This window comes from Myiozetetes cayanensis, unplaced genomic scaffold (assembly GCF_022539395.1).
Source record: "Myiozetetes cayanensis isolate MyiCay16 unplaced genomic scaffold, myiCay2020 scf5-8, whole genome shotgun sequence".
NCBI lineage: Eukaryota > Metazoa > Chordata > Aves > Passeriformes > Tyrannidae > Myiozetetes > Myiozetetes cayanensis.
In genome coordinates, this window is record NW_026087742.1 from 65,745,712 (window position 1) to 65,758,616 (window position 12,905).

Sequence of the window (12,905 nt, forward strand, 5' to 3'; positions counted from 1 at the left end):
ATTAAAAAAAATTGTTCTTTCAACCATTACCTATAATTAATAGTTAATACTGCAATTCTGCAGCAGCCTCTCTAAGTTGAGGTTTAATTTGTGCTACAATTACACAAAGTATGGGGTTTTTTTAATTTTAAATACAATAAATGCACTAGTTGTATTTCTAAAAAGCAATTTCACAAGTACCAGCTAACAGAAAAATAGTGTTTGAACTCTTGTTTTCAGACAGATCTTTAAAAATACTAGTGATTTTTTTAAATACATTTTGTTTTAATCTTGTATTTGAGTACCAGACTCTAGATAAATCAATGTAATATTGATATGCTTGCACCCTCATAATCAAGACCAAATACTTAGTTTTACCCTTACAGCTGCCCTATGCTTGATCGTGATTTTCCTTCCTGTTTGTGTGCAGAATCTGTGTTGGAGGAATGTTCTTTTCATGTTGTGTTTTTATGTCATCTTCTCATCAAGAAAGATGGCTCTGCATTATGTAAATCATGGATTCCCTAAGCAGAGCAGTCATAGCTGTGTTATCAGTGCCAGTGTTCTCTATCACATCTCACTTGAGTGTGGAAGGATCAGCAAGGACTAATTTGCAAGTGAATTTACCTTTTTAGTCTTAATCCATAATTGGCTTCTGTACACAGTGATCATGGCCAATAATCTTTTTAGAACATACTCCTGGGGTGATTAGATTCCAGCAGATTTCCAAGGATGATGAGTCAGTACTTTCTTGCAACTTTATAAATGTTTTGCAGCAACCTGCTATAATTTGTATTTCTATGTCTATTGAGAAGTTTGTTGGTTGCTACTGGATGTGAGCTTGATTCTGTGATGAAATAGACCATTCTGTTGAAATCAGATCAAGAGGAAGATAATTATGAGGAAGGCTGTCTATGACTGAAATCTCATTTAGGATGTTCTTGGGTGATATCTTTACCAATTTTTCACAAAATGGCCTACAGTCAGTTATGTGGTCCCTTAACAGGCAGCAGATGTGTTCAGGATTCTCCACACTCATAATTCTATTTCAGTGTCGTTTCTGACAGCAGTTATTTCTACAAGAGGAATGGGACAAATTCAGGCAGATCATTTTGATATAATATTTTTGAGAAGTCCTGCAGATCTATCTAAGTTTCTTTTCAACATGGTCTTCAAAGTTCGCTTCCACCAGAGCAGCTTTCATGCCTTCATCCTTAAGTGTCATTACCTCTAGAGCTAAGGCTATCTTTCAGACCCTCCATATCAAAATGTCTTCCTCACTTGGAAGGACTGTTCAAATAGTGCACAAGGTTGCTTGTGTCAGTAGTTCTCAAACTTCTCAATCACAGAATGGTTTGGATTGGAAGGAACCTTTAAAGATCATCTAGTTCCACCCCTCTGCTGTGGGTAAGGACATCTTCCACTTAGACCAGGTTGCCCAAAGCTCCATCCAACTTCTCATTGAAAGGAAAGGAGTAGTCAAAATACTTACCAGACAGAATTAATGTCTTAAAGTAGTATATTCTACCAGAACTGGAGATACTTTAGTGGCTTGCTGAGCATTGTGTCTGTTCTGGACATCTTTCACACAGATCTGTGGGTTTTGAGCCATACCTTCACTAGGAGCTGCAAGAGCTGTTGTGATTGGGGAAGTGCTTAGCTGAGCAAGCGTCATTGCCATTAGTTATTTGCACGAACAACTTAGGGACCCATTGCCAGGTTATTAAAGGTGTGGTGATGTCAGTGCTTAGATTCTTTGTGAAGGCACAAGTGTATTACCACTCAAAGATGAAAGGAGAGGTTGTTTAGGGGTAATGGAAGCTCTGTTAGGTGTTGCCCACACCTAATGTTCACTACCACTCTCATTCCCATACCCTTAGAATTCTGCCAGACAGGCCATGGGCTGTGCTGGCACTTGGCCTTGAAGAGAACTTGGATGGCTCTGGAAGCAGAACACTTGAGCACTGTGCCAATGCACCTGCATATATGTTTCAGATACAAAACCTCTGGCCTTGAGTGACAGAGCATCTGCAGGGTGAATTTATAGGTGGTCCACATATCTCAAAATATTCTGTTAAGTAACTTTTTATTTATGTTAGACCACATAGCACTCTCGTTAATAAAAGTAAATAGCTATGGTTAATAAGACTAGTGCTATATGTGAGGATGACTCCTTGCTACTATAAAGAAATCTCTCTAGTATACAGTTCTTTAGTCAGAAATTAAAATAACACATTTAGCATTCCTTTTGAAAAGAAATGCTTGCAACTGTCATACTGTGGGAAAACAAATCTCTGAATTTCATTCTTATGTGTGTAGTGAAGTAATTGTAGTTATAGTACATAATTTTCTGCTAAAAACATCTAGGTTTATAAATAACTGGAGACATTAAACAGGACTTCATTCATAAAGAGAGGATATTTATTTTAAATGCAGTTACTTAAATTTCTCAGTACCAGTGGCTGGTTTTAAAAGAGGTTCACTTTCCCAAAAACACTCCTCAAAAGCCTTAACTGTGTGGCAAATCTAGAAGCCACATAAGGATTTTGCTCACTAAGAAGCTTTGTGCTGAAATGTTCCTTACCTAAACATTTTGGTTTCTGTAATTGCCATCCAAACATAAAGCTTGGCATACAGTGTTAGATAAGTTTTTCCCATCACAGAGTGGCAGTGAGCTTTTTAAGAGAATATTACCATTCTGTGAAATAGGCATAATTTATTCCAATGCTACTTCAGTTTACCTGAGAAATGGTCCAAGCAAAATTTGTAGAAATACGTCATTCTCTACATTTTCTGACCTGTAATACAACTTTAAAAAAAGTTGCTTGAATTTATTTTTTTTAACAATTTGAAAAAATAATTTCAATTAAGACACTCCATGGATATTTTTTTAAATAAATTTTTTTAACGCTCCTGAAGTATTCCAGTTAAAATCATTAAGCACTACTCTCCTAAATACATTTTAAAATCTGAGCTGTGGTCTTTGCCTGCACAATGAGAGAGCAGTAATTTGTCATATATTCTTTCTTCTAAAGAACTTTTATTTGCAAAATTTTTATACCTCTCTTTCTAACTATGTGACTTAAAAACAAAATTTGACTTAGATTAATAATTAACCATCTGCTCCAAACTATTCATCTGTAATCAGCAGAGAAGGTGTAGCTTCACTATATAGCTATATTATATATTCCATTTCATGTACAAAACCTTCATGTGTACTATTTTTGTTTGATTTTTTCGATGGTAGTATTTGTATCTGAATATAAAATGCAAAAAAATAATTCGAGATTGGGCTATTCAACTTCATGCTGTAAGGGGAAGTTAACAGAAAGGCACAATCTTTATTTCTTACAGCATTTGGAGTACACAGTTCACTGAAAAAGAAACCTACTCTTTTTCCGAACTGAATAGAAGTAATAATAAAACCCACTAATGTATTAAACCATGTTTATTTAGTCTGCTCGGTGTTCAGAATATCTAATAATAGAAGCTTCTGAACAGGATAGTAGCTAGTATATTTAAACTTAAGCATTAAGATGACTTAATTGCCCAAATTGAAAAGGGTTTATAAGTCTGAAACTGGGAAATGTTAGTATCCATTCTCCAGAAAAATTATGTAACCTAAAAATGTCTTACTTAAAATATCCAAGCTACTTTGGCTTTAGATCCTGAGTGAAGCAAAACAAAACAAGACAGTGGTTGCTATGAGCAATGTGTATGTATATGACAAGTATTTTGTGGTAAGTCCTGCATTCCTGGTACCTGGATTCATACCTGGCTAAGCTTTAAAAGCATGATGGAATGAAACTGAATATTCTCCCAGGCATTTCAGTTTCTTCTATAAAAGCACGTAGAAAAAGCAGGAGTTGCACTGCTTTTCAGTTAGTGCTCCAGCCTGTACTTTTGGGGCTACAGTTACAGCCCCTACATCTCACAAAGGGCACCTTCTCCACATGCAGAGTGAGGCAATCAGTGACCAGGACTGTGGAGCACAGCATGGTCTACACCTGGTAAAGAAGATCCTGTCTCTTCAGATCAAAGGTATATCCCTTGAGCTCCAATGTGAGAAGCTGGTTTGTCTAGACTCATAGATTGTGGTTTCAGAACAGCAGCAAGGCAAATGGAGCACTGTCACCAAATGGAGCACTCTCATCCTTGCCTTCAACTGTGGGTCTCCACTCTACATGGTAAATCCAGTTGTTTTGGTGATCCATGTGAAAAATATCCTTTAAAAAGACTCCAGCTTCCATCCAGATCAGTGAAATGGCCTACTTAACGTGGTCACAAATTTTGCTGAACCAACACAAAGAGTAGGTTACCAGAATGTGGTAAGGGAGGGATTATCTTTCAACAACAGTTTTCACTTAGGCATCTGAAACTAATTGTAAAGCTACTCTCTGATTTGTTACACTGCCAGTTAAAACTGAATCAGGTTAAACTACTCTTTAATGGAAGTGTAAGGTAGTTTAAAGTTAGAACCTCTTTGCTGATGTCCTAGATGCTGGTTCAGAATATTTTCAAAACAGGGACTGAAATGGTCAGTCTCCTTCCCAAAACAGAACTTTTGAAGGTATTTCTGCTCTGCATAGTCATTACAGGTGTGAATATATTATCATTCTGTCTGGTAACTGCTTTCTTACTCTGTTAAATATGTATAAGCCTCTCTAGCAGTATACTTTCAGAAGTACAGGATTTACTCTCTTCGATCTGCAGTGATGAAAAAGCATAAGTATTGCAAAACTACTAAATCTAAAGTCTGCACATGCTTTGGTAATTCTATATTAATATGTATGACAGAAAACACATCAAGTGCTACTGAATGATATAGAGTCTATGTCCTATATTTGACTATAAACAAAGAAATTTAGAACTGGTTCACGTGGATCAGTCGTATCATATTATTTCAGAAGGTATAAGTAGAGTAGGTTCTGTTCTGTAGGTGAAATCAAACCTTGAATGTGAACTTCTGGTTAAGTCATAAACAGTGATGTTTATACTTATTCAGTACACTACTAAAGTCATTGAAAAACTTTTATTATTGCTTCTCTAGTAATTTTGCCAGCCTCTGGAAGGATTAGTTTGTGTTCTTAGGAAATACAAAAATCCATGACAAAGTGACATACCAGTAAATTACAACACATGAACCTAGGAAAAAAAAAATAGTACAGCAATCTCATTATGATTAAAAATGTGACAGAAAAAAACCCACTTGAAAATATTAAAATATCTTTATAGCTTTTCATAAATGTTACTACTTTCCTTTTAAATAGCTGAAACAGCTTAGCAATTTGGCAAAAGCATACTTTTTTTTTCTGAGAATTAATGAATGCCTAGAAGGAATTGACACTCATAATTTACAATGCAGGGCTTGCAAGGAACTGCCAAAAAATCTCTGGGGCAAAGGATGATGCTCCTTATTTGAAAAAAGCAGATGATACATGGCCAATTAAAGATTGATTTATTTTGTTGATCGTTTCTGGATCAAATACTGGAAATATTAAATAATCTGTGTTTGCAACATATGTAATTGCTCCATTCCATTTATAAAATTTTAATACATTTGCTTTTGAACTCCTGACCTGTATATTCAGTATTACATATTTGGACTCCGCATGCAGAATTGCATTTTTCATAGTTGTTGATTTATGTTACGGTTTATATTGTACAACCTATTTATTTAAGTCATGCTAATGGCATATATAACATTGGTCTTCCAAGAAAATCTTTGTGGCTGTTTTAACAAACTAGATTATATGTGGTGTTATGCATGCATTAGTCTGAACTTTATTGTTAGAAACTCATGTTGGGGCTAAGGATGAAAATACATTTAATTACAGTAGAACTGCTGTCTGGAATCACAATATGTATGCTAAACATTTCAAATGTTCATATTCTATAACTACAAAACCAAAGAACAATTAGAGTTAAACTTGACATTGTGCTACTAAAGCATGCCTTCATGCTAAAACAGTTTTCATACTTGTTTCATAGGACAAACTTGATCCCATGCATTATCCTGGAATAAAAAGTAAAAAATAGCAGAAATACATTTACAATTTTCACAGAAACTACACAGCTAAAAGGGGGAGAGCTGGATGTTATTCTTCCTTCAATTTGCTCTTTTCAGAATTTCAAATACAGTAGCATAAAAAGAGATGATACTCAAAACAATGTGTTTTGCTACTAGTGATGAATACAACAAAGAAATCCACATTTTGATATAGAAGTGTAGATATAAGGAGCCTTACTTTGCTTATAAAATAAGCTCATTTTCCCTAAAAGAAACCAAGAGATAATAGTAGAATATTCTGATAATTTAAATTACCCTTCAGAGAAAAAAAACAAAAACATTTTATGAAGGCTTTGAATAGTTCTTCTGTTTGACTAAAATAAAATTTTGTGTGTATCAGTACATTCAGGCCCATTTATAAAAATTTCAATGCTTGAATATAGGAAAGGATCATTAGATACAATTGCTCAAGCAGACTTTTATTGTTGCCAGTATTTAGCTTTAGAAAATGCATGTTTCATCCAGAATACGAGATTAAAAGAGATTATCTGTTGCTATTACTGCATTTTCTATCCTCTTTTTACCAGTCTTTTAAATAAAGAAAAGACAGCTTTGCTGCGTGTCAAGAATCAAATGGCAGCAGATTTGGAGAGACTTCTAAATGACCGTGAGGTAATTAATCTTCCTCTTTTAGCATTACTACCATAAGTGCACTTTTTCTCTCTTGGGCCTTAAACCATGGAGAAAAAATTGATTTACTTTCGTTTGATTTTTGGGGCTTTTTTGTCTGTGTTGTTTTGAGAAACACAGATGATTGTGTCTGTCAGGTAGTGGAGAGGGTCTCAGTTGTACTCTCAGTTGCTAAATTCTCTCTGATGATTTAGTTCTCCCTACTTTTCATGCTATTCCCCACATTCCGTTCAGTAAACCAGAACTCGTGTCATCAATTGGTCCAGACCACTTTGTCTCTCCTGACCACTTAAAAAACTATTTTTCCTTATAACCAAAACAAAATAATTTTATTGACAACTGAGTCTGAGTCTCAAGGTAAATGAAAACTCTTCTAATTCTGTTCCCTGAGTCCAGAACTCAAATGTGAAACAATCACTTAAAAATAAAAAGTTCTTAAATCATGTAATTTCTGTTCAGAATTGCACTACTTGTTTGCCTGATACAGTTCCCTCATAGAACAGTTTTTGCCATTAACTCTCTAAATTGATTGAAGTACCTGTAAAGTTCCATACATAAGAGATCAAAATACTCAAATTCCATAAGAACTCTCTTATTGAACATACTTCTCCAGACTGCAGGTGTCCTTGACCTGGCAGGAGCATCTGCAGGTGCATCAGAAGTAATCATTCAATAGCTCTTATTTCTGATGTCTCTATCCACATGTATATTTAAATATCAAATTCGAGACTGAAACAAAGGCAGATCTTTGGTTTGGGTTGTATTTTTTCAGGGGTTTTGTGGGGGTTTTTCTGAATTTTTTGGTTATGTGAAACAATGTGGTCTCTATTAATGTAATTGTGACTGAAAAAAGGGAAACATTGTACCCATCTTTAAAAAGGGTAGACAGGAGGACCCTGGGAGTTGCCAAACTGTCAGGCTCACCCCGGTGCCTGGGAAAATCTTGGAACAGATTCCCCTAGAAGCTCTGCTAAGGCACATGGAGGACAGGGAGGTGATTTGTGCCAGCTGATATGGCTTCACCAAGGGCAAGTCCTGCCTGACCAACCTATTGGCCTTCTGTGATGGAGTGACCACATCAATGGATAAGGGAAGGGCTGGAGGTGTCATTTATCTGGACTTCTGTAAGGCCTTTGACATGGTCCCCCACAACATCCTTCTCTCTAAACTCGTGAGAGATGGATTCGATGGGTGGACTGTTGAGTGGGTAAGGAATTGGTTGGAAGGTCTCATCCAGAGGGTAGTGGTCAAAAGCTCAGAGTCTTGATGGATATCAGTGACAAATGGTGTTCCTTAAGGGGTCTGTAGTGGGACCAGTGTTATTTAGTATTTTCATTAATGACAGACACGGAGAGATCAAGTGCACCCTCAGCACCAAGCTGAGGGGTACAGTTGACACACCTGAAGGATGGGATGCCATCCAGAGGGACCTGGACAAACTTAAGTGGACCCATGGGAATCTCATGGGGTTTAACAAGAGCAAGTGCAAGGTGCTGCTGCTGGACTGGGGCAACCCCTGCTGTCAGTACAGTCTGGGGAGAATGAACAGGTCAAGAGCAACCCTGCTGAGAAGGACTTGGGGTTGCTGGTGGGTGAGAGGCTGGACATGATACCACAATGTGCACTTGCAGCCCAGAAAGGCAACCATGTCCTGTGCTGCATCAAAAGCAAATGGCCAGCAGGGTGAGGGAGAGGATGGTGCCACTCTACTCCACTCTGGTGAGACCCCACCTGGAGCACTGCATCCAGTGCTGGGGTCCCCAGCACAGGAAGGACACCGACCTGTTGGAGCAAGTCCAGAGGAAGGACATCAAGATGATCAGAGGGCTGGAGCAGCTCTCCTGTAAAGGCTGAGAGAATTGGGATTGTTCAGTCTGGAAAAAAGGTTTCAGAGTGACCTAATAGTGGCCTTCCAGTACCTGAAAGGAACCATGAAGAAAGATGGAGAGAGATTTTTCACGAGGGCGTATAGTGATAGGATTAAACTGAGAGTAGATTTCAAACTGAGAGTAGATTTAGATTAGATACTGGAAGAAATTAATTTCTTTGAGGGTAGTGAGGACTGGAACAGGTTGCCCAGAGAGGTTATGGATGCCTCATCCTTGGAAGTCTTATGGCTAGTTGGATGGGGCTTTGAGCATTCTGCTCTCATGGAAGGTGTCCTTGCCCATGGCCAGGGGCTTGGAACTAGATGATCCCTTCCAACCCAAGCCATTCTGTGATTTAAACATTTCTAGATAATTTATAAACCTTATCATTCATGCTTTGTCATATTCTTATATTAATTATATGAAAAATACTCTGAGGAAACATTACTTAATTGTATAAAAATGTAGTGGATTTTCTATGATAGGCCCTTAGCAGGCTGATTTCAAATTAATTTCTTTCAAAGCTTCCTGTTCCTACTCCTTCTCTCCCAAGTAGGGCTGTTGCCAAGTAGTTATGTTCTCAAAGTAGTTATGCCTTGGGTGCCTAGTTTTAGTAGTGTCACATGCAGTGCAACTAATTACAAAGAATAGAAAATTATAACAAAAGATAAAATTCAGTAATGTTTCCTAAGAAAGCTGTAAAATTTCTAACTCAAAGCTGTGCAACATTGTTTACATCCAAACAACATTAGTCCCTATGAGTACCCTCATAATCTCTTACTGATATGCAGCAGTTTGCTTCTTTGTGTCCTTTCACCGCTTAGGATTTTCACACTGTGGAAAACGATCAGGCTTGATAAAAAAGAAAGCAAATATTTGAGTCTGAAACAGACTTTATCTTTGATGTCCCTCATATCCTGAATGTTTGAATTGAGCAAATATTTCCAAAATTATTACTGTTTTCTCAAATTTCTTTTGACATCTGTTAAAAATGGGCCACATTAGTCATACTGGTTTTGCCAAACAGTGATTATGGTTTTTAAAGACACCTGTGCAGAAAAGGATATAAATACTGAAAAAGAAACATTGGAAGTCACATGTTTGAGGGAAGAAAATTACAAAATGCCAGTACAATGAACAAAAAGAACACCTAAGAAACAAAAAATAAGCTCAAATTGTTTCAGGAAAATGTATAAAAATAGAAAGTAGCATTTTGTTTGTGTATGTATGTTTCAGTTCTGTCACTTCTGTTTATTCCTTGTGCAGCCTTTTATTTTTTACTTTTAATACAAACTTCTTCCATTAGTTTTACAGACTCTGAATTTCTCTAAAAGGCAATTATCTCATGTTTTGAAATCTTTGTACAGGATAGGGAAACTTAGTTTATAGTAAGTTAGTCTTCAATTTTTTTTTGCCATCTTAATAAAAAAGTTAAATTTTCTCATCTTGAGTTAGTAAAGAGTTAACTGCATTTAAACAAGGTGTGTGCTTTTAAATAAAAGTGACATGCAACCTGTAAATACAGGTTTATGCAGTTGGAAAAAAATATGAATTATGGGTTTATGTGTTGTGTTCATGCGATCATGTAAAATGGTTACTATCAGTCTCATTTAGTCATTGCACATACTAAGCTGTCATGTCTTGTTAGGAATTATCTTGTTGCCTTCATGTTTGCAAGTAAAACATTAGAATTCTTGAATAGATTAACCCAAGATATTCATAGTTAACATAAAATGAAGTTTAGGTATGTTTAAAAGTACAAGCAAAATGCCAGAACAATGTTAATGCTGTCTTCCAACATGTTTCAATAAGTGTACAGTTTTACTTAAGGTATTCCAGCCTGTGTGGTCTCAGAATGTATTAACTCTTTTTAACACAGTGTTAGAGTTTGAGGGGTTGGGGTTTTTTTACTTCTATCTCTTTGTGATATCAACTGGATTGGTAATGTTGCTTTGGAGGCAATTATAGCATTTTATACACTTTCAAAAAAGAACTTAGATTCATGATTAATCTTACTTCTCTTTTCACAGATTTTAATTTTGGAAGAAAAAAACCTTTGAATCTTGAATTTATATAGGACTCTTACATGAGCTCTAAAACCAAACAAAAATTATGTAATAATTATGTAGACATCTAATTTGATGATGATTATTATCTTTTGCTGTGGGAAATCAAAGTGAAAAGTACTCACTATACAAAGTCTTAAAAGTTTGTGTCGACCCATGAAGGAGAAAAATGGAAGCTTTTTTTTCTCAGCTGTGTTCTTGTCCTGCTACTTCCTTTTTTTCTGAATTAATTAGTAAATGAACGTGGGAAACTTTTTAATCCAGCTTTTCATTTAGATCACTGAGAATCAGCTGGTAGGATAAAATTTCTTATCTTCTTCATATAGATAAATACAAACGTTCCTATTTGAGAGGGAGCTCAATGGCAGTATCTTGGATGATCAGTATCCAGGACCACGTTGAGATTATGTTCTTAGAGGTTCATAATAAAGCCTTCCCTGTGCCACTATCCTCTCTGAAGAGGAACCAGGGGTATGCAGTATCCTGATGCCATTTGTAAGTCCCTCAGTGCAAGACAGCAAGTACAGTTAGTGCAGCCAAATTTTTCAACTGATTTTAGAATAAGATATTTTATATGTTTTGTTAAGATATTATTTATTTTTCCAGTTTCATCAGAAGAGCATAAAACATTGTTTGGAGGAACAGTGCAGTCTCCCATTAATAAGCTTCTAGTAAACAGTGAGGGAGTTTTTTAGAAAAAAGTATTTAAAATCCAGATTATTTTTTTTAGCATTATTATTTGTAGTCCGTGTTCTCTTTTTAATCAGCTGAACTCTACACTTTTGATCCTCTAACTTGGATAACCAAACCACACCAAAAAAACCCTAAGTTGTTGTCTTGATTCTTCCCACTAACTAACTGCACCTCTTGCCCCAGAGTTGGACCTCTGTTGCCCTAGAGTCTTTGTACAGTCAGGGAAGCACAGGTTAGAAGGATGTTCCTTCAAAGCATAAATCTAGATGAAATTACATTTTATGCGTGAGTTGACCCCATAGCTATAACACTGCCCTACCTCTTTGCTCCTCCCTCCTCCTCTTGCACAAGCTCTGACACATTTCTAATGCTGCACTGGGACCATTCAAATCACTGAACAGAAACCTAACCTGGCCAAAAAAAGAAAACTACAAAATGGCTGGCTGTTAGGTTAGCAGTTTGAATCACCTTTGGAAAGAGTCCAGCAAGGAAAAAAGCAAGTAAAAATATTTGTGTCAGTATTACTTACCTGTGATAAAGAGGGGATTTTGTGTCCAAAACTGTAGAGTACAGCATGCCAGCTTCTGTGCCATCCTCTATCTGCATCCAAACATTATCCTGTTGTGCATATAATGGGAATCTATAACTAAAAGGCACTGAAGTACAGTTCTTTCTTTAGTGCTAAAGTTGTGGGATGAATCCACTAAATCTTTTTTAGCTGAAGCTCTTGATCCATGATTCCTTTTATCTAGTTTGCTGCATTTTTTTTCCTTCCAACAGTCAGCCTTTGACTAAACGAAACATTTAGCATGAGCTCTGTGATCTTGCCTTTCATGCTCAATGCAGTTGTTCATATTTTGTAACATCAGAAGTGCAATTCTAGACTTTATCCATTGGCTTTCAAACTTCAGATGAAAACTTGGAAGGGCAGTCTGTCAGCACTCAGATGTTTGGCAAGAAGTTCTAGTAATAATTTCCTGAGGTTACATTTAAGAGGTTATAAATTTGCTATGCTTTGATGTATAGCATTGTAGTATTTCTTCAGATATTTAAGATGCAGATGTGTCGTAGTAAAGAAAACTAATAATGTGAACAATTAAATCTATTTTAGCTTTTCCAATTCAAAGTCCAGAGTGTAGAAACTGACTTCTAAAATCTTGAAAATTAACAAACTGGTTTTTATATTTTTAATGTGGAGTTCATAATGAATTAGGGATAATGGAAATCATTTTTTGTGGGGAAAAAAGCAGAGCAAGTAGAAAAAATGGAGGGGTTCTTTTTTATGTTTTAAATAGAAATATTCTAGGAGACATGAAAATACAAAATGAGACAGTGGTGTAAAAGATCACAATAGAAGACTTCAATAGGTGTTCCTGCAAGTGCTAAGATCAGTTTCCATTTGTATGAATATAAGGTTCTTAATTTACATTATCTGGTTTTTTTAAATGCTTGAAATCACCAGTATGTGATGTCTGGCAATATGGTAATTTTCAACCTAGAAAAGTAAAACTAATATTGTGAAACTATTGTAGTAAGAAATGAAAGGGTAAAATTTAGGACATAGATGGTGCAAATTAGTGCTATTTACAATAGTCATTA

The 12,905-nt window shown here is 36.1% G+C and overlaps 1 protein-coding gene across 4 annotated transcripts in view; it reads left to right on the forward strand.

Moving 5' to 3' along the window:
• PIBF1 (progesterone immunomodulatory binding factor 1) overlaps positions 1 to 12,905 on the forward strand; it is a 109,538-nt gene that overhangs the window by 75,456 nt on the left and 21,177 nt on the right. For 3 of the 4 annotated variants that reach the window (XM_050331584.1, XM_050331582.1, XM_050331583.1), the window contains one exon: positions 6,577 to 6,661. The exons of the other annotated variant lie outside the window; for it this stretch is intronic. In XM_050331584.1, the coding sequence (XP_050187541.1) occupies positions 6,577 to 6,661 (85 nt within the window). The remainder of the gene's footprint in view (positions 1 to 6,576; positions 6,662 to 12,905) is intronic. 4 annotated transcript variants of the gene reach the window in all.